At 41.0% G+C, this 25102-nt stretch overlaps 1 protein-coding gene across 1 annotated transcript in view; it reads left to right on the top strand.

Annotated features, from left to right (window-relative positions):
- The window catches only part of ANKRD33B (ankyrin repeat domain 33B), a 42327-nt gene extending 18249 nt beyond the window's left edge, over positions 1 to 24078 (top strand). The window contains exons 2-4 of the mRNA XM_033075124.1: positions 9701 to 9830; positions 15440 to 15580; positions 22882 to 24078. Coding sequence (XP_032931015.1) covers positions 9701 to 9830; positions 15440 to 15580; positions 22882 to 23732 — 1122 coding nt within the window. The 3' untranslated portion in view covers positions 23733 to 24078. The remainder of the gene's footprint in view (positions 1 to 9700; positions 9831 to 15439; positions 15581 to 22881) is intronic.
- Positions 24079 to 25102: the final 1024 nt, after the last annotated feature.

Raw genomic sequence — 25102 nt, 5'->3', positions numbered from 1 at the left:
CATCCAGACAGAAGTATGCAAGGTGAATCCTATAGGGGAAACAATAACACTCTCATCTGAGACACGTGCCCTGCTGTGCAAGGGCAGCTGATCCTTTTCCCTGTCTTTTTTTCACCGAGGGAGAAAGTTTACCACATTTTCCTGGTCCATTCAGGTCCATTTCAGGATCAATAAGCTTATTGTTAGAAGATCCAAGATCAAAAGGGAAGGTTGTTATTAGGAGTGCTAGAGAAAAGGAAGCAATGAGGTTCAAAAGGTGGAGCACAGGATTGGTTGGGAGAAGATACGAGGGAGTTATGTATCCACTGATGCCATCACAAATCTCATTGTCAAATGGGACTCTAACAGAGAGTTAGAGACTGGGCTTCTAGTGCTCTTACAGCTTCTTCAGATCAAAGGGTGAGAAAATAGGCTGGCACTATTGTGTGTGGTATTGTTGAACCATAGTCATACAACGGGTTGAGCTGGGTTGGAAAGGAGTTTAAAGGTCATCTCACCTCATTGTGCAGCACTGTGTGTAGTGTGTGGTCAGCTCCCCTCTTTGGAGTTTTTGTTTGGTTGGTTGTTTTTTGAGTTTTTTAGTTGTTTGGGGCTTGGGGTTTGTTTTCATCCCCAGTGGCAGATTAGGCACTGATGGACAGACATGTCTCGGCTCTTTCGTTACAAGGTTTGGGTCTGGTGTGATTTCACAACCAAAAGGCTCAGTAGAGCAGTAACAAAATGAATTTACAGAAGATGGAGGAAAACTTCAGAAACCTCTTGGGAAGGTCCTTCCTAAACAAAACTACAGTACCTTGCTGCCACAAGAGGGTGCTTGCAAGCTCATCACTGGTCATTTCAGAGATTTTCGCAGTGAAAATGTTCTGGGGGCTTTAAATTGTTCCTTACAGGGGAGACATATTAGATACAGCAAGAGATTCTGACAGAGTAAAAGATTGTACATTCATCTTTTGCTCAGTGTCAAATTGAAATTTATCTTTACGAAGATTTTGTGAGTCACTACTTTTGGAGAGGTGTCTGAAAAAAAATCTATGCATTTAAGCACTCTATTAAGCTTCTTGCAACTACAGCCTGCCTGCATCTGACAGAACATAACAAAAAGGAAAATGCATCTATTAAACACAGGAGTTGAGTCATATGCTTTAAAGCCAAAGGGAGCTCTTTTTGACAGAGTTATGTCAGGGCACAAAATGCATTTCACATGGCTTCTGAATGCCCTGCAAAATGCTTTTTAAATGATACAAACTCTCCTTTTCATCCTTAGTGTGTATGAAGGTAGACATATTTTTAAAGACAAGGAGAGAAGTTAGCAATAGAATCCGTCAGGCACAGGACTCGGAGTTCACATCTAAACTTGCTTTTGGATGTTCCCAGAGGTCTTATGTGCTGAGAGAGTGTACTGCATACAGGTCATACCAGGTTAGATGACCCAGTTTTGGCTATCATTTTGTTCACCTTTTAGGACATTTGTCTTTCTGAAAATAGAATAAACAAAATGCTTCAGTGATAGAATTCATGGGAAGAACTACAATTTCAACATCGGATTTTGAAGTAATCTGGTAATTGAGAGACTCTCCAAAATGTTTTACATATAATTATATCCACAAAATGTGTAGTTTGAGCTTTATTACAAACACTCTTTCTTTCAGTGATGCCCAAAACCACTGCAGCTTTTTGCAGCAAATAGCCAAAGTAGCAGGTGATCCCAACCTCAGGTATCCTCAAGAGGAAGCAGTCAGCACTTTTCTGCTTTGAGTCTATCGATAGCTGGAAACAGCTGTTCCAAGCAAAGCACCATATCATACTGTTCATTTAAGCACCCAGAAACATGTTATCCTTGTTCATGGAATGGCTTCCAGCCATTGGAAGCCTTTGTGAACATTGCACATCGAGCCAGTGATCAAAGAAGAAATGAAATTAAAATCCAGTCACCATTTGCTGTAGCAAATGGTGCTGTCAGGAGTCTGCACATTGCCTCCTCAGCCCTCTGCTGTTAATGGTTTGGGTTGCTAATGCTCAAAGCACCTTGAAGTAAAGACATAGGATTTGTGCTAGAAATGCCATCAGGGTTTATATCAGGATCCCCTTATTAAATTCAGTACACAGAATCACAGAATGGTTTGGATTTGAAGAAGCCTTGAAGATCATCTGGTTCCAACGCCTTTGTGATGGGCAGGGACACCTTCCACCAGACCAGGTTACTCAGGGCCCATCCAGCTTGGCCTTGAACATGGCCAGGGATGGGGCATCCACAGATTCCCTGGGCAGCCTGTTCTAGTGCCCCACCACCCTCACAGTACATAATTTACATTCTTTTCTGAGGCCAGACCTCTTCCTTTTTTTAAAGCAGAATGTCCTGCGTTTAGCACTGATGCCAAAACAGGCATTACAAAGAGGACTGTATAAATTTGGCTGCTATGGATCATTTGTTAATACCACCAACAGGGTGAAATCTTAGCACTAGCATTTGATGGTACTGACACTGATTACTATGTACAGTACAAACATGTAAGCTAGGATTAGTAAAGGCTGCATTATTTATCAGGAATCATCACTGTTTATTAGTTGTACCCAACATGACAGTCTAAATAAAATGCAAATATGAAATTTAATCTGATAAAATTTCTGTTGCTTCCCCTACTCTTTTCCCACACTACTTTCTGTTCTTTGCATCCAGGCACCTCATAAACAGAACACAGAACCCGTTCTCAAAATGGAATTCTGGGCTGTTTTGCCTGATAAAACTTCCTTTTATCTTATGCATAATGATGGTAAGCTCCACTAGATGACCTGTTAGTTCATTTGAAGGATATGTTATTTGTACAAAGAGTATTTTCCTGAAGTTTCCTTATTTAGTCCTTCTTTAAAATTATGCCTTGTTTAGTTTTGCTGTGACCATAGATCTTGCATACATTGCGAAGATTTATTTTGGACTGATTGTGTACATAAAATATCACTCTGTGGGAAAATGATCCCAGTTTCCTCTCTTTCCATATAAACTTCTTGATTCTGTGTGATGCTTTATTGCACATCAGTCGGCTGTGACTAGCAAAGGAAATTCTTCCTGCTGAAACTTCAGATTGATGAGTCGATTCCTAATCCTTTACCAGCTGTCACTGAAAAATAATATAGTATTTTTTTAAAAATTATATTGAGCTTGAATGTGTATATCTGCTAACATCTTGAGCAGGTTATTTTTTAAATATGTGCCAATGGAATCACAATAAATTTCTGAACTCAAGCATCTCAACATTAAAATATGCCCCCAAGTTAGTTGTGGCTGCTGCTGGCTCTTGTTCACATGTTCAGCTAAGGTTCAGAGGAAAGAGCAGTAAAAGATTTTTCAACAGTTGCTGCTGTTTCAAGAATTGTCATCAAGTGTTAGCATAAGTCAGAGGAAAACAGCTGGCAATGCAGCCCAGGCCTCCTGACACTCAGTGCAGCATCCCTTGGCTCATATTTTTTCTGCAGGGTTGATCCCACTGTTAGATGTAATCCTGAGTGCTCCCTGCTTCTGGCCTACTTCTGCCATGGAAATAATTATCAAGAGGATGCAGTACAACCAGGAACAAAGCAGCCCTTTTCTGCGGTGATGGGGAGAGGAGGTGCTGGCCACCACCAGCTGCTGGTCAGATTGCACAGTCCAAAAATGTCTTCTGTGCTTCATCAGCCCCCCAGGCCTTTGGACACAGTGTGATTTGGGGTGAGAGGCGGTGGCAGATGGAGCAGGTAAAGAAGTGTGAGAGAGAAGTCGTCCTCCACAGCTGCTGGAGCATCCCTGGGGTGCAGAATGAGGTGCAGGGCTCCTGAGCAACTGGGTGTTCTTACCTGGACTCTGCCTCATAGAAGGAGACTCCCTGAAGGAGTGAGGAAGAAAATAGGATCACTATTTTTGGTGTAATGCTCCAGTTCTCCCATCAGGCTTCCCACAGGCTGAAGATCCTCTCTCTGTCCTCTCCCCCAGACTTTGGTCAAGAAAACTGTGCCAAAAGGCAGCTAGATGACTGGTGTTGGGATATGTGGGGCAGTGCAGGAGCTGGGCTGTTCCAGCCTCCCATGGAACTGTGCACAACCCTTAAGTCCCCATTAGCTCATGGGGTTTAGATTTCCTACTGAATTATTTGCTTCTATTATGTATCTTGATATTAATTAAAAAAAAATAGACAAGGGTTAATATTTCATAAAAATCTCTCAGATTGCCACATATTTCTTGTGTATCCCACTGAATAGAATATCTCTGACTACACACCATGTTTTATTTGCCTTGTAAGTATCATATGGCTCTTAGCAGTTACTTCCAAGATTTCTGCCACCTGCTTATATCACCAGTGATGCTGAAACCAATTCAGATGACGTACATGTTAGTAAATAAGGAAAGTCCCACTATTTTTATTACCTTTTCCTGTTGTCTGCTTTATTACACAAGAAGCATGGTTCTCTTTGTTGTGTAATGCAAGCTTTACAGGCGTAGTAAAATGAACTTTCCTGGGACTATTTTTAGAGGTGATCATGGGGATTTGGATTAGAATAGATTAAATAAGGATTTCTGCAGGGATGATACATACACCTTTACTTAAAGACAGGTGACCTGACTGATTGAAGAGGTGTTTATGAAATAAGTGAAGCTGAACACATCCCAAAAATTGGAGTGGAAAAATGATGGGTCATCATCAGTGTGTCCATAGACTGGACTGTTTTTTGTGTAATGGAGTGCAGTCCATACTGAAAAATGGATCTGTAAATGCTCATAACACTACAAAGCAATGGTGGCAATTTTGTGCCTTCAGTATTGAGGCACTGGCAGGAGCACTACCATTTGGGCTTGAATTTGGATACAGGACTGGGCTTTGGGTTACTCCATCCTTTCATTTCTACTACTTTTGATATTTTTTATAGCATGTTTTAAACTTAGACTTAATTTTTGTTGTTGTCCTTGCATGTGATTATGGATTATGAAGAATTGTTATCTCATTTAATTCAATTACATGTGTTTTTAATCACTGCTGGTGAACCAGCCTTGCAGAATTGTCATTAGTACATTACAGATGCATGCAAAGCAAACTGGACAGTTGTTTATCACAATGCTTGTGGAGAGCAATGGGTAATACCAATTTAGCCTTTTGCCAGACTCATTTTTGTCTGGGGTAATTGGCAAAAAATTATAATAAGCTGTTTTTATTCTCAGCATCTTGGCGGAAAATACGTTGCCTGAAGAGAACTTTTAAAAAGCTTAATTAATTGCATGCTGTATGTGATTTGCTTGTTATTCAGCTTGAGTTCAATATTGATCCTTGAGTATTTCTTGTGATCTCTATTATCTGTAATGATCTAGCATACAAATAGCCTTACATCAGTAATTTTGTCATAATATCTGATTTATAAAATTGTCCCCTGAGAAATCCATGACCTCACTTAATCAGACATGTTATTTTGTCATTAGCCAACACAGCTGAGCAAAGCAGAGTTTATTTTCAGAGTGGCAGCACTGTTCCAGACTTGCATGAAATCAAAGGCACATGAAGAATTATCATTTTAAACAGAATCAGAAGATTCACTGCTTGAGGAAGGTGTTGTAACATCTGATTAATTTCAGTTGGTCCCATGCCTGTTATGTTAATTTGTGTACTGTGAGAAGAAAATAAGAAAAGTAGTTATACTTTATTTAGAATACATGGAAAGCAAGTAGTTTATCTGAGACTGTTTTGCCATATATTCTAAATATTTTTGATTTTGCTGTCACTTCAAAACAATGGGGAACCTTTCAAAACTGTACTGCTTACACAAAAAAACAGATATATCATATACCATGGAAAAACTGTGCGAAAGCTCTGTGAAATGCCAAATATTCCACAGAGGAAAGATAGAGCCTCCAACATTGTGGCTTCTGCTTGGAAAAAAACCCATTACTGACCTGACTTTCAACCTCCCCTTGTGTGAAAAAATGACAGTAAATGTTAATGTAGTTGGTGTGATGAATGACTCACACTTTCTTGTTTGTCACACAGAGCCTGTGCAGGGTATTTGAAAAATGAAATAGTATCTGTTGCAAACCTTCTTTCATATTTTACATCTCATGCACAGAGGATCTGTTTTCAGATCCATTTCATTGGTCTGGGAGAATGATGGGCAGCAACCCTGGCCACTGATGGAGAGAGACAAAGTCAGATAAGAGAGTTTCCTTGGAAAAGGGATACTGTGCTTGCATGCTGTGACATATGTACAGTTACACTGTCTGATAATGATGTTTATTACTATATTTAATGGGAATCATTTGAGTTTTATTATTATTTAAAATAAGTGGTGTTTGAGGACATACAGAAGGGAAGATAGGGGAAAGAATGCTGTTGAAGGAGAAAAGTCCTTTTAGGCTTTTACCAATCTTCCTTTTGCTAAAGCCTTCAAAAGTAGTGAATACTTCTGAGAATTGATCTTACTGACAAAAATAATGGTAATATTCAATTTAAAAATACTTTTTTAAAAATGTACACTGACCATTTCATAATTGAACTGTGGCCTTTCATATGAGGAGCAGAATAATGGATGCCTTGGGTAGAATATTAATGTCATCACTCTTCTCAGGGTAACCAGATTGTTCAGGTTCAGTATTTTCTAACTAAAGCTCATTTATTTTTAGATTTTGAAAAGACATTAAGTGCACAGCTGTATTTTCCTGCAGACCGCTGTGATACAGGCTACTGCTTTACTTATTGCTTCAAAAGGCAATTTGCTGGAGGCGATTTTGTATCACTTATTAATTGAGACTGTTGAAGGAGTTTTCAATATACAATAGTATTTATTGATTTAAAGATTCCAGACTAATAACTCACTTTGATATTGGCTGATTGCACAGGTTGGCTGATCTGTTTGTGTTAGCTTTCAGCAAGCTGGATATAGACAGGGTCAGAAACAGATGCAAAGGAAAAAAAAACCAAAACAAACAAAAAAAGCAACCCGATAACACAGATTATCATTGTATAATTTCATGAGGATTTGGGAAATAACCTTAAAACCCAGAAGTTTATTGCAACTTTCATCATAAAGCTGCAGCCTCCTGCACCCCATTTCGGTATCTGACACGTTTGGAATGGTTATGCAAAGTTCTTCAGTAAGCAGTCTGTCTCACCCACCTCCCTATAGACCTGCATTGGGTAAAAAAACCACATCAGCTTTACAGAAGGGACTTGTTTTTATGTCCCCATGCCATTGCTTTTTTTGCTTCTTAACCAGGGACTGTTGGGTGTACACTCCACCAAATATTGGGTTCTCACACTCTTATCTGGCTCACTTCAGATTTGTAAAACTATTCTTCAAGGATGATTTTCCGTGCTACTGCATCATGTAATCCCTCAGAAAGCTCCTGCTCTCTGTTGCCTTTCTTTATCCTTAAGCAAGCAGTCTTTGATAACATCTTTGGAAAATAAACTTCAGAAAATGTTGACATCTAAGTAATCCTTCTGGTTTTAAAACTCAGAACCGTGAGTAAGTTTGATTGATTTGAAGATAATTTCTGTCTCCTATCTTTTGAAATCCGAATGCCAGTGTTAGATGCATTAGTTCCTATCTGATGGAGGTACCCACTAAAAATACGACAAAATCCCTCAATACTGTAATGCAAAAACCACTTGTGAAAAAACTCCAAAAAAGCCTCCAAACCCAAACTAATGTTTGTTACTATTTTTTAATCAAAATTTTACTATATTTTTACAATATTTTTAATTTACTCTTTTACAAAGAGAACAAAAAACCAAACTTATTTTAAGCATCTGGTAACTATTTTTAGAACACAAAAATGTTTTGTGAAAATATACTGTGAAAATATCCTCCAGATTTTGGGTGAAGCAGGTTTCTTTGGATTTTTTTCCTTTAGAGATGATAGCTACTTTTAGTTATTCATACAACCTTTTCAAAACTATCTTCAAAAATGGCTTTTTTTCCAGCAAACAATAGAATCTCTCTTCTTATTGTCAAAAGGTTTTGGTCTCCCAACAATTGTAAATTTAATTTTCTGCTATAATAAGTAATGGACATTTTTCTGAATGATTGTGTGGGGTTTTAAAACTTCACAGCTTTTGGAGTTCTGATGACCTATATCCTGATCATTGGGTGAAAAACTAAATAATTAAAGAATTGAAATAATGCTCAAGTGCTTATAAAAGCTAAAAAGTATTATATTACAGTAAAACTTGGATTAATCTGAGCAATCTCACCAGGAAAGTACATACTTCAGTAAAAAAAACCCTTAACCTAAAATACATGACTTTTGGCAGAATCCTCTGTACAATTTCAATAGAAGGCTTTGAAGTATTACAGGTTCTTCACAAGGAAATGAAGATGCTCTTTATAAAGCAGTGGTAGGTGCTGCTTCATGCTGAGGGCAAGAGTGAAAAGAGAACAAAAGAAAGCAGGGTAATTATTTTATTGAAAGATGTAATTGAGAAATAACCTACATAGGCTGTGAACAGCCTAAGGAATAGATATCACTTCTGTATCTCAATGAAGGTGTTTGCCACCTTAGCCAACAAAACTGCCCAGAATGACAGTGAAACAGGACACTGAATAAATGACAATAAATCAGAAGCTGTCGTTGTCACCTGGTGAACATCTCTGTCTTAGTAATGTGGAAAAGAAATAAAGAGAATTTGTAGGGCAAGAGAAAAATGATGGAGGAGTCAGGGTGGGCCATTCTGTTTTCATAACTGGGTTCTCCTTGCAAGTCTTTCGTGTGAGTGCATTTCAGGCAGGCAGGGTTACCAGGCAGTTTGGGATTTGTGTCTGTGCCCTCCTCTTTTCTGCAGTCAGATGCTCAGGCTGAGCTCAGGCACACTGAGGAGCACAGGGAGCGCTGATTTATCTGAGGCTGTCCTCCTCTGCACCCACCAGCCCCAGGCAGATGAATGAGGGCTGCCCAAGTAATCCTGAAGACTGGAGATAATGGCTTTAATCCTAGTGGTCAAGAGAGCAGCCAGGATTAAGCACTGTGGGTCCATTTAATTAATGACAAGTGTATTTTGCAGCATTTTAGGGAAGCTGTCAGTTTGCTGCTGTGGAGCGAAACACTATCTGGGCACCAAGCATAGTTACAAGGTTTGCCTCCCAGCTTGGTTTCCTCCTGGAAATTTTACTGCCTCCAGCTGTCATAAAACACATTAAACAGGACCTCTAAGCAATTTAATTTTATTTACGATTATAAAAAAAGGAGGCATAGTTCTAATGAAAAATTTGAATTATTTAAAGATAGCAACAGGCAGTATGAACACAACTCCTGCCTACTACTTCCCCTTCATGGAACAAGTAGTTGTTTTTCAGACAATTAATATTCAGAGCAGGTTCAGTTCATCTTACCTGCTGGGTTCATTTTATTATATAATAAAAACAGATTTATTCTCATTTGGGTATAGAGTATATAGCCATATAAGCATAAGCCATTTATAAGCAGTTACTTTGCATGTAGCATAATGCAATACCTACTCTCTTAGGTGTTTCTGAGGAATATCAAACATTACTTGCCAAAGGGCAGAGATAAAAATAATTGTTTTGGATCTGAACATTGTGCCTGGAGCTGATCACAAGTTGTGCTGGTACCTTTTCAGTTCTTCGGTCTGGATAAAAATAAAATAAAAATGAAACAGCTGTCTAGTGAGCTTCTTCAGTGAACTCTTCTCAGTCTGACAAACCTAACTGTCTTTCTATTTTCTTACAGAATGGTCTTATCGTTGCCTGTTACCAGGGTTATGTGGATATTGTAATAGCTTTAGCACAATGCCCTCACCTTGATGTGAACTGGCAGGACAACGAAGGGAACACGGCTCTAATTACAGCTGCACAGGCAGGTAAGGCTCTCTGTATAATCTCTTACTTGCAGGGTCTTGGGAGGAATGTGTGTTTAAGCTACTTCATTTTAGGATTTTTTTTTTTTTCCAAAGCCCTGATAGAAGGTATTCTGAGTAAAATAATTCTGGCCAAGTCCGCTCCCAAGTAGGTTTGTCTTGATTTTCTTTGAACTAATTAATCTATAGTAGTATTTATCCAGCACATTAAGGCAGCAAAAGCTATATATTTTTAGTAGATGCATTAATTATTTTGACTTAAAAATAAAGAAAATCTTGTCCCAAGTGTGCAGTATTACAGTGCTTTGTTCCTTCAATCTGATTTTCCAATGTTTGCTCTGGCAAGCAACAGTTGAGCACTGTGGAGGTGTAATGTGCTGCATTAGTACTTTACTCCCATGCTTGCTGCACCTACCTCAGAGGGTCTGCAGAAACTGATGACTGAAGAACAATGTACCATCATTAAGAAACACCTTATTTGCTAAGACATTCTTCATTCACTCCATAGCTGAAAAACAAAAAACCTCAGCAGGATTTAGTATTTGCCAATGATCCTTTCGTAACAGCTGATATGAACATCGACCATGTTAATACTGATGCAGGCTGGAGTTCAGCACAAGGTTTTCTTTTATCCCACCCATCATGGCAATATTCAGTGAACAAGTGATCACTTAGATGTAAGAGAAGAGCCCAGGAGGGTTCCTCACTTCCAGTGTTCAGTTAGAAAACAATCACTTGATTATTTCTGTTTAAACTGAAGGGCTGTGCTTTAATCTTTAAGGGAAGCTTTAGTTTCCTCTAACAAGTGTTAGCAAAGTGCTAAACCATGTAAATCAGGAAAAATTTCTCCAAGGAAGGATGCTATCACTTTGTAGTCTAAAAGCTGCTCCAGGGTCTGCCTGGCTCTGCATGTCTGGTTTCCCTTGCATCCTGCAGGCATGCTTTGCAAAGGTAGTCACTTTACAAGGAAATGGATAGCTGGTCTTTCTCATGTCTGCTGGCTAGTGAAGAGCCTGGGATGTTTGTGGGAGTTCATGGGACATAGTCCTCACTCCTGGACACTGGCTGCCTGAGGGGAACAAATTTCCATCAGAGAATATCAATGGACATTTCAAGCCACATCTAAAGATTGGAGCAGTTAGGTTTCTATGTCAATTTAGTAACAGTGTCGCTGGACATTTCCAGGTAGTACCTAACCTTCCTTTGTGTTGTACCAAAAAGTGAACTCTGCAAAGGTTCCTGCAAGATGGGTCTTGAATACTGGAAGAAAGAACTTTGACCTCATTCATAACGAACTCATGAGTACAGTAGCTTTCTAAAGAAGGTAGAAAAGTTTCCAAAACACTAATCTTATTTATCTGCTCTAAAATAAATTTGGAATAAAAAGAGTTTAACACTGCCGCCTTCTTGACCTTTATAACTCATGATAAAATGTTTAACACTGCCTCCTTCTTGACCTTTATAACTCATGATAATGAGCTCAGAATTAATCTAGCTGACATTGACTTGACACTCTCTGCCAGTACTTGCTATTGATCCCAAAAGAAACTGGAAGTTACTGTAGTCACCAGCAGCTTATACAACCCCCCAACAACTTGGATGTTTTCCCCTGCCTGTCCTAATCTTGAGCTACATTGTTTACACCAGTTATTTAATTAATTATCACAAGATACTGCTGCAGTATAATAGAGATTATTGTGAGGCTAACATTGCAGCCAGAGGAGTTACAGGGCAATAGATGCTGCTTAATTATTGCTGGATGTTAAATAGTGACACTGAGCAGTGTATTATAATGACCTGAAAGTAAAGCTTATGCAAGCTTGCCTTTAGTGGAGAATTTATTTTTTGGCGGGGGATGGTAACTTAAAGCTATGAAAGCAATCACGTTTTTGAAAAATAAATTATTCTGAGATCACTGTTATTTGTACCAAAAAAATGGGTTTTCCTATGGAAAGTCTAATAGCAAATCCACCTTATTTCAGGTATTTGTAAGGTGGTATTTGAAAGTTTCAGAAAGTGCTGCCTTTTTTTTGTGATCCACTGAGCAGGTATGGAGCTGGATGAGAATAAAGGTGTGGTCCTGAGGAACTGTTCATTGTGTTTCAGTGTATTGCCTCTGTATTATGAGTTATAGATACCAAAAAAGGGATGAGGGAGCGGTCTCTTCACTTGTGCTGAGGAGTTTAAAATCCACACTTGCCTATACTGTTTCACAACCACCAGGTATGATGCTCAAATATGAGCATCAGGTTGGATTAAATAGGATTGCATTAAAGAGCAACTAGAGTATCAGAAGATGAGATAATTCATTTTGCTTTTGATTTTGAGATTCTCATCCTCCAGCAAAAGTATCTAAGGTTGAAGTTTTCTGAATGGACTGACCAGAGAAAAACAGGCCGGAGGAATCAGTGAAAAGCAGTACTTTGTTAACAAGCTTATTTATATAGAAAAATAACCACAAAGTGCTCTGCTTTGTGTGTAAATTTCACATTTGAAAATTGGTCTGTTTGCCTGCTTTCTCAATATTTCCTATTTCTAATATCTCTTTTCAAAGAGAGCTTGTCTTCCAGAACTGTAAATGCATTGCAGTCTGCAGCAGGTGGTGCCCAGAAATGGGTGGTGATGCTATTGAAGCAGAAGCAAAATCATTAAACATCATTACAAGGACATTGCAGAAAAGAACGGGACATCGGTACAAACAAGGCCTTGAAATAACAAGTGGAAAGAAAAGAAGAAGGAGAGTAATTTTTTAAAAAAAAGCAAGAAGAAGCAAAATTACTTTTCTCTTTTTCCTCAATTCTGCCACTGATGGGGACATAGTTACAGCAGTGTATAGTAATTGGCATGCACTGGTGTTCAGAGGGAGTTGTATTTGCTTACAAAGTGTAGATGCTTTATGTTACAGCTGTCAGTTTGGGGCAAGGTTGTAGAGCTGGGAACACAAAATTGGAAGTTATCCCAGTTTCTGTTTATTAAGAAAGACATGAGAACACAAACACCTAAACCACCCAGAGGATAAAGCCTTCTGGGTGTCCTTGGTTCCATCCATCTGTGAGAAAATGTTCACTACCCGCAGGCCAAACAGAAGCCTTTTGCAGGTACGATTCAGGAGTGAAATGTTATTTGACAGGGGGGTCTTCCTTACTATGCAGCCTGTCCTTCTGCCTGCATTACACAGATTATTAGGTAATACTGTCATCATTATAGGCCTTTCCTTTGTGGCAGCAATTAAGTGAATTAAGCTATTACAGACATCTGTGCTGATCTCTAAATGTGGCTCGCAGGGATAAGTGAACCCTTAGCATGCCAGTTCTGGTAGCGAGTAGATCTGGCTTACAAAGAGCAAGAGCCTGCTTTGAATTCAGTATCACCAAATGGGCTGAACCTAGGCTCATTTATTTTAGAGCTGCATCCAGCTTTCATAGCAGATTTTACATCACAGGAGGCTCATCCAGTTTGCAATTTAGTTACAGGCTGCTTGTTCACACAGACACAGGAGAACCAAAGCAAACCTCATGGCATCAAATCAAAAGTGTATGACAGGGTTTGAACTAAGACTTGGCAGCTCTGAGCTTTGCTTTGAATTTGGTATCTGTTTGAACTAGAAATCTGAAGCAAACCTCAGAGGACACAAGATCCTCCAGATTAAAACTGAAGTGGTTTTCAGGAATCCCTGAGATACAAGACTTCTGGGAATCACAAATTTCTTAATTTTCTTTCTTATTTTACTGCTAGTAATTTTTTTTTTCTGTCTCATTTGAGGCTATTTCTAGTCCCCTGAAGAGTTTTGGTTAAGCAAGGTCTTTCAGGATTAATTCTTAGGATCACCCCAGATTTGAAAAACTTCTTTTACTGTAATTATACTTTTGGCAAAGGGAATAACATCTTTAGTGACGTAATAACTGCTGAAATATCTTCCATCTTATTATTTCTACTTGTTTCAGTTTGTCTTGGGTTTCTGTGGTCAAAAAGCAGGATTTCAGCTGTTCCAAAACCTTCACGAAGACATGTGTTCTACATTACTGAATCAGAGCATGTCCTCCAAAACAATCTGGGCCCAAAGATTCTCCCAGTAGCAACTGATTCCTTGCTAGGATTTGATTTTATGCTGTAGAATCAGTAAAGCTGAAACCTCTGTATTGAGTAAGCAGGACCAGGTCACTTGATCCTGCCCTGAACCCAGGTCACTTTTGCTTTGTTCAGCTTGTTGTGGTTTGCTGAATCTTTATATTTCATTCTCATCAGACTGCACAGGGTACAGGGAGCTTTTTATTTGGTTTTCTCTGGCTCTGGACTTGCTCATCTGATCTCTACATCTGCTCAGGTTTCATGGGAGTCTCCAGTTATGCAGAAAGGTAACAGAGTCAAAAAATTTATGGGAGAGAAAGAGTAGCACCTGCAACACAAATTAATTGGTAAAGACATTCTTAACTTGCTTTTCAAAGTGAATGGAGGATTGTGCTGGTACAAAGTGGCTGCTGATGAAATCTACACCAGATGTGACGCTACAGGCTTTTTAAATTGTCGTGTATGAATTATAATCTGCTTCAGTAACATTTCTAGATGAATTTGAATGGCATGCATTACGGAATAGTCAGCTGGTCTGCAGAGTGAGATGAGAGAATATTTTTACAGCTCCTACTAATTAAATTGTGATTGTTGCAGCTGCCTGACAGACGGCATTATTTTATAGAGCATCAAAGCATCGTAAAGTGATTCACAAGTGAAGGGAAAACTGTTTTGAATGAGTCATAATGGCACTAGATATTCATCTGGTAGTCCAGTTATAAAGATTTGGTATCTTAATTGGTCTTCCAACCATTTAGCCAGAGATGTGTTCAGCTTTTCAGTATAGCCTTGTATCAGTGCTTAACCGTATGCCAGTTGTCCTGGCATACAAGACACATGAATGGCAACAACAGTTGCTGTTAGAAACAGAACTTAAATAATTTATTTTACTACCAAAACTGAGTATCAATCCCATTTTCCAACTGCAGGAAAGTAGACAAGTGGCTTTACACTGTCAGATGGAAAAATAAAAATATGAAATCCTATAAAAAATATTCCTTTCTCTTGTGTCAGGCCTGGCATGGTTTGATAGCATTATTGGCTGGACCAACTATGTGCAGTTAGCAGTTTTTAATGAAGCACCATGATTGTGAGGCTCAAATTTACCAGCAGAGGGAAAAAGCTGAATCTTTGCAATCAATTTCCCCTGGTGATTTGCCTTCCTTCCACAAGCTGTAGGGACTCCCTCTGCAGTGCTGCTCACTGGGTCAAGTAACTGGGGCCCCTTGCAACCTCAGAGACTCATTTCTGGTCTTCAATTACTCCCTTACCTTAAACTAACTCTTCAGAAAGGAGAGCAATTTGAGAGAAGGTGGGAACCCAGGTTTTCCACCTCCTATCCCAATATTCTGGTCACAAGTCAGGGCCACTTAACCCTGAGGCTAATGACCTGCAATGAGTGGAAGAGGACACAAAGACAAAACATCTTACTATTTATCTGCATTTTCCAGTTATCAGACCTGCAGGAGCAAATATTTGGTTTATCCTTGAGATAGCGCCTGCATTGTGTGACATATTTTCTCTGGTTTTTTGTTTCTTTAAAGGGCACATAACCATTACAAACTATTTGTTGAACTATTTTCCTGGGCTTGATATTGAGAAGAGGAATGCATTTGGATTCACAGCCCTGATGAAATCTGCAATGCAGGGACGAACAGAATGTGTGAAAGCCTTGATGATGGCAGGTATGCAAAGTGCTTTTCTCTTCTTTGTCACCATCTAACAACTACCAAGAAATTACTATTAGGATGTTTGCTCTGAGAATGGTGGTACGGACTTCCCGGAAATGTGTGCAGCTTTAAAATAAGCCATAGTCAAGGTACATGCAGCAGGAGCACTCAGTTTGCTTGTACAAACTCACCCAGGAGCCCTCCTAGAGCTCTGAGGCTGAGATTGATTGTCTCCAGGAGAGTTGGGGGAGCAGGATCATCAAAATTTGTGGAACAGGAGTTAATGGACTCAGGTGGGAAAGACATGCAGGTTGCCTGCTGCTCTCTCAGTGTGTGACAGACAGTGCCAGGGTGGGACCACAGCCAGACCTCTGTTTCTGTCTTGAGCTGTGGTGGGGACTGGAAAGCTCTGGGAGCTCCAGCTCCTGTCAAGGGTGTTGTGTCTAGGGGCCACATCTCACCAGGGAACACTGGTGGGAAATTTGGTGACTTGTTTTTTCGTTAATGCCTCTACAGCTCTAAGTTTGGTCTCCAGGTTTATAGGGAACAGGGCACCATCAGGTCTGCGTCTGCTGCAAGGAGACTGTGGCACAGGAAGTGAGCAGGTCCCTCTCTCTGCCCACCTGTCTGTCTTCACATTTGAGAACAGGAATTATGTTTCTTGCTCTTGGCTCTTGTCTGCTGTTGAATTTCCAGCTGTATTGCACTGCAAGGTGAAGTGGTCCTGGAGAGGAGACTCAGAAGAGGGCAACAGCCTCTACAAGACAAGTCCAAACATACAGCATCTCTCAGCCACAATATTGTATGGGTTATTTATATGAAATAATTGGTAATGAACTGTTAGGTAATAATTGAATAACTAGCTTATATTAGTATATATTCTTGTTATGACACAAATTAAATATTATGGAAATAATAACAAATGATGTGTGAATATTGTTACTGTCTAGATCAAGAGTCCTACAGGTCCATTTCATTGGGAGAGATCTTGAATAAGGAGTTAATTTCAGTGATTTTGCTGTTCCAAGAGTCTAACCGCTAATAATCAGAGTATTTTAAGTTGCAGGATTTATCAGGTATAGTGATATTACTATCCTTCATTTCACAATATCCAGTTTCTAGACATTGATATGACAGAAAACATGATGTGGTAACTGGTGTGTTATTTTCTGCCGGGTTCTGTAGCTTCTTACTCTGGAGCAAAGGCTTAGGAATTGAATAATTTCTTTTGATTTTTTATAACAAAAAATATGATACTGCTGTCAGAGCTCGAACACTGCTAGAAACAGATGCACTTTCTGGACTCACACATACTTCATGCAGATGCTAGTTCAGAATTTTCCAGTGAGTGTTATAAATCATCACTTAAAATGAAACTTCAATCCTATGATTTTCTGAGTTGTCAAATTAGCCTCATGTGTCATGACCTGTTATTATCACTCGAGATCTGAGGGAAGCTTGTTCTTTCTGTTTGGGTCACTAGAAGCTGTTTCACAACCTTTCAGCTATGTAAATGACTCCATACTTGTTATTCTGATTCTTACACTAAAAGTATCATTATCAAAGTTCAGTGCTGTGGTTGCTGCCTCTGGCATCTGAATAGCCTTTTCTTGTTTCCATGATTCATAAGAAAACAGAATGCTGGGCAGAACAAACCTTTAGACAGACAGAAAATAGCTTTTTTTATCCTCCATCTTGAGTTTGACTGCAGAAAGTTTTATCAGCCTGTTTTTGCATCAGAGACAGTGATAATACCAAAGATCATCCACCAACTGAAGATCTGATGAGTTAATATACTTTGATTTTCTAAATTACTGTCTCAGTGAGTACTTGCAGTTCCTCACATTTTCAGCCCAAAATAGGGGCCACAAAGGAAGTGCGGTAAATTGCCTGCACCCATTTTAATATCTAAGTATTTTTTAGCACTGCACAGTCTGGTGAAGTGGAAGGAGGGAAGGAGGGAAATGCTCATTCAGGATAGATTTAGAAGTAGTTTGGCACTTAAGGGACACTGAGTGGGTGCTGGAAATGAAGTACTAGTGAGCTGAAGAAGGTAAAAGAAATTGTTAAAAGATTTGGTGAAAAAATAAATTTCACAAATAAACCAGCAAAATTTGATATTAAAATGTAAAAAATACGTGGCAACATAGAGGGGAAACACTCATAATCAGCTGTGGGTCTACTTGGCACAGCTACAGAGCAGTTATGTGTGTTTAGAAAAAAGTTACAGCCAGGAGGTTTTTAAACCCAGTATCTGTTCAGTTGGGTAAGACCTCTGCTGATGACCAGCTACTTATGGCAATGCAGGAGGTCAGCAAAGCAAAACAGCTCACCTTCCTAGCTGCTTTAGCATGGATTCAGCACAGAATCATGTCAGATGGGGAAAGAGGTAACAGCAATGTGTGACAGATGGTGGGAGCTGGATTGCCAAAGTGACTGCTCTTTCTGAAATTTGAGTTGGTGGAGGGGGGCCAAGGTCAATCACTACAAGATTAGGGCACCCTGAGACACTTGGCCATAGTGTTGCTGTTTCAGAGGGAGGCTTTGGAACATGTGGATTTGCAGTTTGTGAGCGCACAGCGGGTGAAGGGGCCCGGTGTCCCCTCGGCAATTTGTCACAGGCTGATGCTCTGCCAGCACCGCGCTGCTGCCAGCGCTTGTCAGGAGAGCCAGCCAGAAATGCTGGTTGTTATTCACGTGTCAAGCCCTGCTGAAATCTCCAGTGTAAACTCAGTGCTGCTTTGGTAACGTTGTTGGAGTTGCCCTGGATCTGGAGGCTGGGTTTTAAACACCATGCACAAAACGGGCTTGTAACACACCAGCCTGAGCCTCCTCAGCCCCTGTCTTTAAACTCAAGATGCCAGCTCTCCATCTCAAAAGGACATGAGGTCTTAATAAAATAGGATATTTATATCCTAAAGGAGCATGTGTATTCAAAAAATTGTGCTGAAAATTATGTTCACAGAATTTCTAGGAAAAGCAAGGCAAGTGGCAAGTGCAGCATTCCTGAAAGACAATTTGCAGGCTATAGTTACACTGAAATGACAATTATTTCAATAAGACTGCTATCACATTTACAAAGCCACATGACTACTCATGTATATCCCAGATAAGGTATTCTGCTGAATGACAAGTTTTTTCAGGAATGTCTCCTGATTTATGCAGAAAATTAATAAAACTATGGCAAATGATGTCTTAGAAGAGATTTTGGGATACAAGGTACAAAGTCAGCACTGATTTCTGTTGAATGGTTGGGATTTCAATACTCTGTATTATTGTTTTCTGAGATAGAGTTTCCAAAACAGCAGGGGACCCATCTGTCAGAAAGAGTGGGCTACTCCCCAAAGGGAGGTGAGCCAAGGGTGACAGCACCAGCTCATCAACATCAACAAAGGTGCTACTTTAAGGAACATGGCAGGACTGGTGACAATGACCTGGATCAGGCAGCACTGCAGTGATTACCAGGCAAGTCCATGATGACAAGGGCAAGATCATACAGACAAGGTAGGTCTGAGGTCAAACAAGAAATTAAGTCTGTGGGTTAGGGTCCAGACCAGCAGGGCACATGGCCAGGCACAGGGCATAGCTAGACAAGGACCAGAGCTGAGTGCAGCCCCCAAGCAAAGGTGGGAAGACCTCAGTGAGCACTTTCTCACACTGCTCTTTTTGAACTACTCTGCTCCAAATTCTCACAACTGCAATGTATCAGAATTGGAATGACTTTTTCTTGAAGATAATGGTAAGCAGCTGTTCTCTTGCTTGTTTACAAGCTGAGAAATAAATTTTGTATTTGAAGACAATTCCTTTAGCTGCTGTTTTTCCTGTATTAATTTCCTTGCCTGTTACGTGTTCATCAAGGAAACAACTTCCACATAATTTGCCACAGTTACAGTAAGCTCTTTTGGGAAGGAGTTCAGACTCAGGCAAGTGTTAAGGGACCAGGGAAAGACGCTAGCCTGAAACAAGAGAGATTCAAAAACAGGAACTTTGGGTAGGAAGGTTCAAAAACAGGTTTGTGAAGCAGAGGGCAGGTGTTGGCATGTCCTTTCCCCTCCCCTTACTGATTTATCTGTAATTTCTGCAGTCATGAACTTCATCAAACCATTCTGCCTGTGAGATCTTGCAATCCTTTCTTCAAATCCACAGCTCTCTGTGAACTCTTTGATTTGATTGACTCTTACTCCTCTTTGGCTCCTTTCTGCTTTCCAATCCAGGCCCCATGCTTGACTCCCTGCAGTGCCCTGATGCTCTGAGTGGTCCTTTCTGCAAATTTAACTTACAGTAATTTCATGACCATAAGGCGCAACGGACAATAAGGCGCACCTCCAGGAGTTGGAAAATTTCGACACTTTGTACATTATATAAGGCGCACCGGACTATAAGGCACACTTTTTTTTTGCCGTGAAGATCTGTGCCGCACGTAACAAAGTAATGAATTAGTAACAGAATCCCATGATCGTGGAGTTTACTGGCAGGTGCTCAATTTGCAAACGTTTTTCACAGATTGGTGTAGCCTTTAAACACAGCCCCAAGTGCCCTCCCCATGCGCGGGGCCCGGCACTCCTGCCCGCCCCTGGCTGGCGAGGCAGGGCTTGGGGCGGCCGCAGCTCGCAGCTGCCGCAGTTCGGGGCGGCCATGGCTCACACCTTGGGGTTGCAGCAGTTCAGGGTGGCTCGGGGCCGCCACGGCTTGGGACCATTCGCGGCTCAGTGCTACCCACTCCCTCTCTCCCTGTGCAGCTCCTGCTGGCCGGGGGCTGGCCAGTGCCGCTCAGCCCGTGTGGCTGCTGCTGGCTGGGGGCTGGCTGCTCCTGCCCCACCTCGCGACTTGGCGCTCCTGCTGCCTACAAGGCGCACTTCCGGGTTCGGGGGAAAATTTTAGTCAAAAGGGTGTGCCTTATAGTCATGAAATTACATTTAAACTGTGATCAACTGTTTTGCTTAGGGTGTCTCCTTCCATATCCATTCTTGATCTGTGTCTCCAGTATCTTCCCTTTAGGGATTTTCTCAGAGACTTACGAGTTAACTTTATTAAGTTCCCTGTCCCATCTTGTTGTCCTTATTTTCCTGTAATGACAAAACAATCTTTGTGGGAAAAGTTATACTGAACCCATCACAAACTGGTTTGTGGTTGCTTCTCCTTATATAGAGTCCTCCTTATTCTATTTTGAAATGCTGTCTCCAAGGTAATCCCCCTGGAAAAAAATTGTCATGGTATTCTCTGGTCTTTCCCTCAGATCTCTGGCTATCTCCTCTTTGCAAAGCAATGGGATAGACTGTCACTTTTGTGACAAGATCTGTGTAGGTCAAGATCTGTTGACTGTTTGAAAATAGTCCTTCATCTGGTAAACAAGCCCTTCAATAAATCAAATGTTCTTTGTATCCCAGCTTCAAACTCTTTCAAGAAACCCAGAAATTATCTGCAGGGCCAGAGCTATGAGTAAACCATGACTGAATGCTGCAGAGTTCAGTATGCTGAAGGCAGCTGGGCAAAGTGCCCGTGCCTGTCCAGGGAACCTGGTACAGATCTGCTGAGCAGTCTGCAGACTGGAGCGTGCAAAGCTCCCTCTGAGATCAGTCAAAGTTCAAAGGCAGAATATAAACCAAAGGATTTTCAGCTTAAGAACCTGTCTGCCTGACACCAGAGACTATTCACTCATTCTCCTCTTGCTTTCATTCATTCACCTTCACACCCATGCACTGTAAAACATCAAGATGTGTGTGCCCAGGTGGCGTGCCCAGGATCACTTGGATGCAAGGCACAGGATATGGTGCCAATTGTCAAGTCCTTGACGTGTCTCTGAGATTCTTTTTAATTGGTGCCATCAAGCCAGTTTTTGGACAGGTCTTCTCTATCCTTTAGCATTCACCAGCTGTAATCTGTTGGGTATTTGCAACAGCATCCTGCCAACTTCAACTTCCAAAACCACTTGCTGCTGCTCACTGTTCTGCAGCAATTCTTACACAGGTGTACTTTGAATTGAGCTTCCTGTGTCCTTTACAGCACTCTCTTCTGTGAGCAGGACTGGCTACATACACCCTCATTGACAAATGCCCACAGTCTCACCCTAATATCATGGGAGGACTTCCCTGTGATTTTCTGGTTGCCATGGAATGTGAATGCAATACTAAAGAAGTTGTAAAAGATACCATAGGGCAGACTAGGATGCCTGGTTCTCTTGTTACTCTTGTATCCTCTCTTCAAGCATCAAAGTTCCCTGGAGGAGTGTAACTCCACTTGAAAACAAAAGAATGAAAAGCAAGGGCAAAAGGCAAACTGTGGGGTCTTAGAGGAAGATGGAGTGTTCAAAAGAAATGCAAAGATGGAAAAGGATGCAGAAATATATGAAAAAAAAAAGAAAAAAGAATGGTGATGGGGACAGATGCCAGAATTGGAGAGATAAAGATCATAAACTGGGAATGGGAGGAGGATAGGCCACTAGAAATAATTTCCTTCCTGGACATAACACTTTAAATGTCTAAGCCTGTATCCCAACTGCCTCTTTTGGCTGGTCCACTTGGCAGTAACAGAGTATTTTGGCTAACAGTTACTTCATTTCCTTAGGGCTGGTAATCTCAGGTAGGTGAGAACATCTGTTCTGGGCTCAGACTGAAGGTCCATCTCACCCATTATCTACTCTTTGGTATTTATGGAAACTTTCCTTATATTTGATCATCCTTGTTACCATCTTCTCAACATTTCCCAATTCTATGGGGTCGTTTCAGACATAAGAGAGCAGGAATTGCACATTTGTTGTTTTCTCTATTTCCTTTTTCTTTACTTTCAATTTTTTTTCCATTTTAAATGCTTTTAAAGAAATTAATTATATTTTATTTGCTGTTTTTACCCTTAGTGAGCAGTGAGTAGATATTTTCATGGAACTTGTAATCACTAATTTAAGACCTCACTTCCAAGTGGAAGTGACCAGTACAAAGTCCACTATTCTATATGGGGAAGGATTTCTGTGTAGAGAATTGTTACTTTCCATATCTGTAACTCTTTTCTTGTGAGCTCAAGTGAATGGATATTAAAATGGCAGCCAAGATTAAGTGCAGGTGAAATTCATTATTTCATTATTTGTAATTTCAAGAGAATTTCATATATGCAGTCTAAATACCTTTTACCTTGTTTTAAATAAATAAGGACTCATAAAGTCAGGAACCAGATTTGTCCTTATTCCATGTTCATTTGGACACAAATATTATTGTGGATTTTATGTGACATTTTATGTGACAGGGATCTGCCAGATGATCACAGCAACAGAAAAGTGGGTGATTTAATGAATTAACACTAACTGCTTTTCTTTTTCTTTTGAGGGGCAAATGTTCATGCAACTGACCCAAGCCGTGGACTGACTTCATGGGAATGGGCTTGTTTCACGGGAAGATCAGAGTCTGCCTTTGTCATGCAGAAGCTGATGGACAGGCCATGCCCAGAACAGTTTTCTGATCAATATAAACCAGAATGGCCAAAAATGAAGGAACTTCTTGCCAAGGCTGCAGAGCCAAAAAGCTGCTTGCAGAAGATTTCTGAGTGCGTAAGGGCAGCTGTCTCGTTCCGGTCTTTCTACGGCCCAGAAGAGGACGGGGTCCTTGACCACATGGTGAAGGTGACAACGAGCTTGGGAAGTCCCTTCGTCGCTCTGGCGTGCCGGACTGTGTGCCCAGGCAGCCCACCCTGTGTGGGGAAACGCAGACTGGCAGTACAGGAAATCCTTAGGAAGCAGAGAGCAGAGGAGATCCGATCTCAGGACAAAGATCACGTCAGCAGCTACGAGAAGCTCTTTCAGAACTCCAGAGTCACAGTGATCCCCAAGAAGAAGGAGCGTCGAGCCAGCCTGCAGCCCATCAGCATGGCCGTGTCCCAGGTGAGCACGGTAGCCACGAGGAAAGCCAGCCTCCTGCCGCTCCACCTGCTTCGACGGAGCAGCGTCCGGCCGGGATTCGTCATCCCCAAAGTGCGTGTCAGCAAGGCTCCTCCACCCACCTTCCAGCCAGAGAAGGCCAGAAGGAGGAGCAGCGCAAAGGATGACCCCTATCTGCAGATTCCCAAATGGAGATACAAGGAGCTGAAAGAGGAGCGGAGGAAGGCAGAGGAGCAGGAGAAGAGCAGAGCAGCAGAGGTTCAAAAGCCGAGGCAGGTCTCTCCTGCCCAGAGCAGGACCTGATCTAAAAGCAGCTGCTGAGAAGGTTCTTGAGCTGCTAGTCTTGTTATCCTAGAAGATAACAGACTGAATGCCTTCATGCATGCCCGCTGCTCATGGAGCTGGAATACATCACCTCTAAGGAGCAGAAACACAGCAAGGGCTATGCCACAGCATGTCTGATGGTGGAGCAGGAAGCTGTTTGGAGCTGGAAGACTTACTAGGTTTACCAGCCTGTTGTTGATGGCATGTTCTAAGTGGTGCAGTGCTCTTGTGGATTCCTGTTTTTCCAGCTCCTGGTGAATGACTGCAAAACAGCTTGAAAAGCGTGTTTGAAAGGATCGTATTTGTTTGTTCATTTTGTAATGGACAAAATTAAGGAGTTGTGTTTTTGACACTAGACATTCCTCCCTCTCCTTCCTTAGGTAGACATATTGCAAAGGTTTATAGTAATAATTAAAAGTTTAAAATTTACCACAGTGTTGGCTGGCAGTGAAAATCCAGGTCTACAATTGTTTTGGATATGCTAAGCACTTTATTTCCATTCCAGTAAATAGATTTTAAGTGCGGTATTAAACCCTACAGGTCTATACAGTCTGTATGGATGCGGTTCTTAACGCTATTTTTTGCTCTGTTGAATCCAAAAAGGGCTTAATATGAAATCTCTCTGAAGTTGAGGTATTCACATCTTCTGCAAGTATAAATCAGATGCAGGTACTGATTTCTTTGAAGAATCACAGAAGGTGAGACAATTTTTGATTGCCACCATCACCTAAGATTTGCCTCCCCCACTAGATTTCCCTTTATCCATTATCTGTTGTCTCCTCTTTAGTCTCAGGGAAATTTTTGTCATTGCTTTTAACTGTGAAATAAAGAAGATGGTAAGCACAGTGGATATATTTTTTAGGTTGATATTTAAATTTCTTTTTAAAAAACTCACCAGGTTTATTGTGAGCCGTCCCAGAATATAGCCAGGACAAGAATATTATGCAGCTTTCAGCGGTTCAAGCAACTTTCCCAGGTGTCAAGTGCAGCTGCACTCTGTGAATACCCAGTAAGAGGTGCAGTACCATGCAGCCCAGCCACTGAGGTGGCCAGATGTCACTGTAAGCTTTGGTACAACACCTCTGGGTGCCCAAAGAAGGCAGTACCTCACCCCTCTGTCTCTACACTGGGAGAAAACCTTCCCCAGTATGGAAGTGCATCTCCAAGTGGCAGTTCCTACAGGTTGCTGCAGGTTTTTGTGCTCCACATTAAGTGTTCCTCTGGTTGTACCAGCAGTCAGCCTGAACAGCAAGCCAAGCCCTGGCAAATCCTCGTAAGCAAGGGCTGTGAATCTGCTGCTTGCTGAAGAAAGATCACAGTTACAGAAGTAGAGCAAACAGCATAGAGCA

Source organism: Catharus ustulatus, chromosome 1 (genome assembly GCF_009819885.2).
Source record: "Catharus ustulatus isolate bCatUst1 chromosome 1, bCatUst1.pri.v2, whole genome shotgun sequence".
NCBI classification, from domain to species: domain Eukaryota; kingdom Metazoa; phylum Chordata; class Aves; order Passeriformes; family Turdidae; genus Catharus; species Catharus ustulatus.
This window is presented reverse-complemented; position numbering and strand designations above follow the sequence as displayed.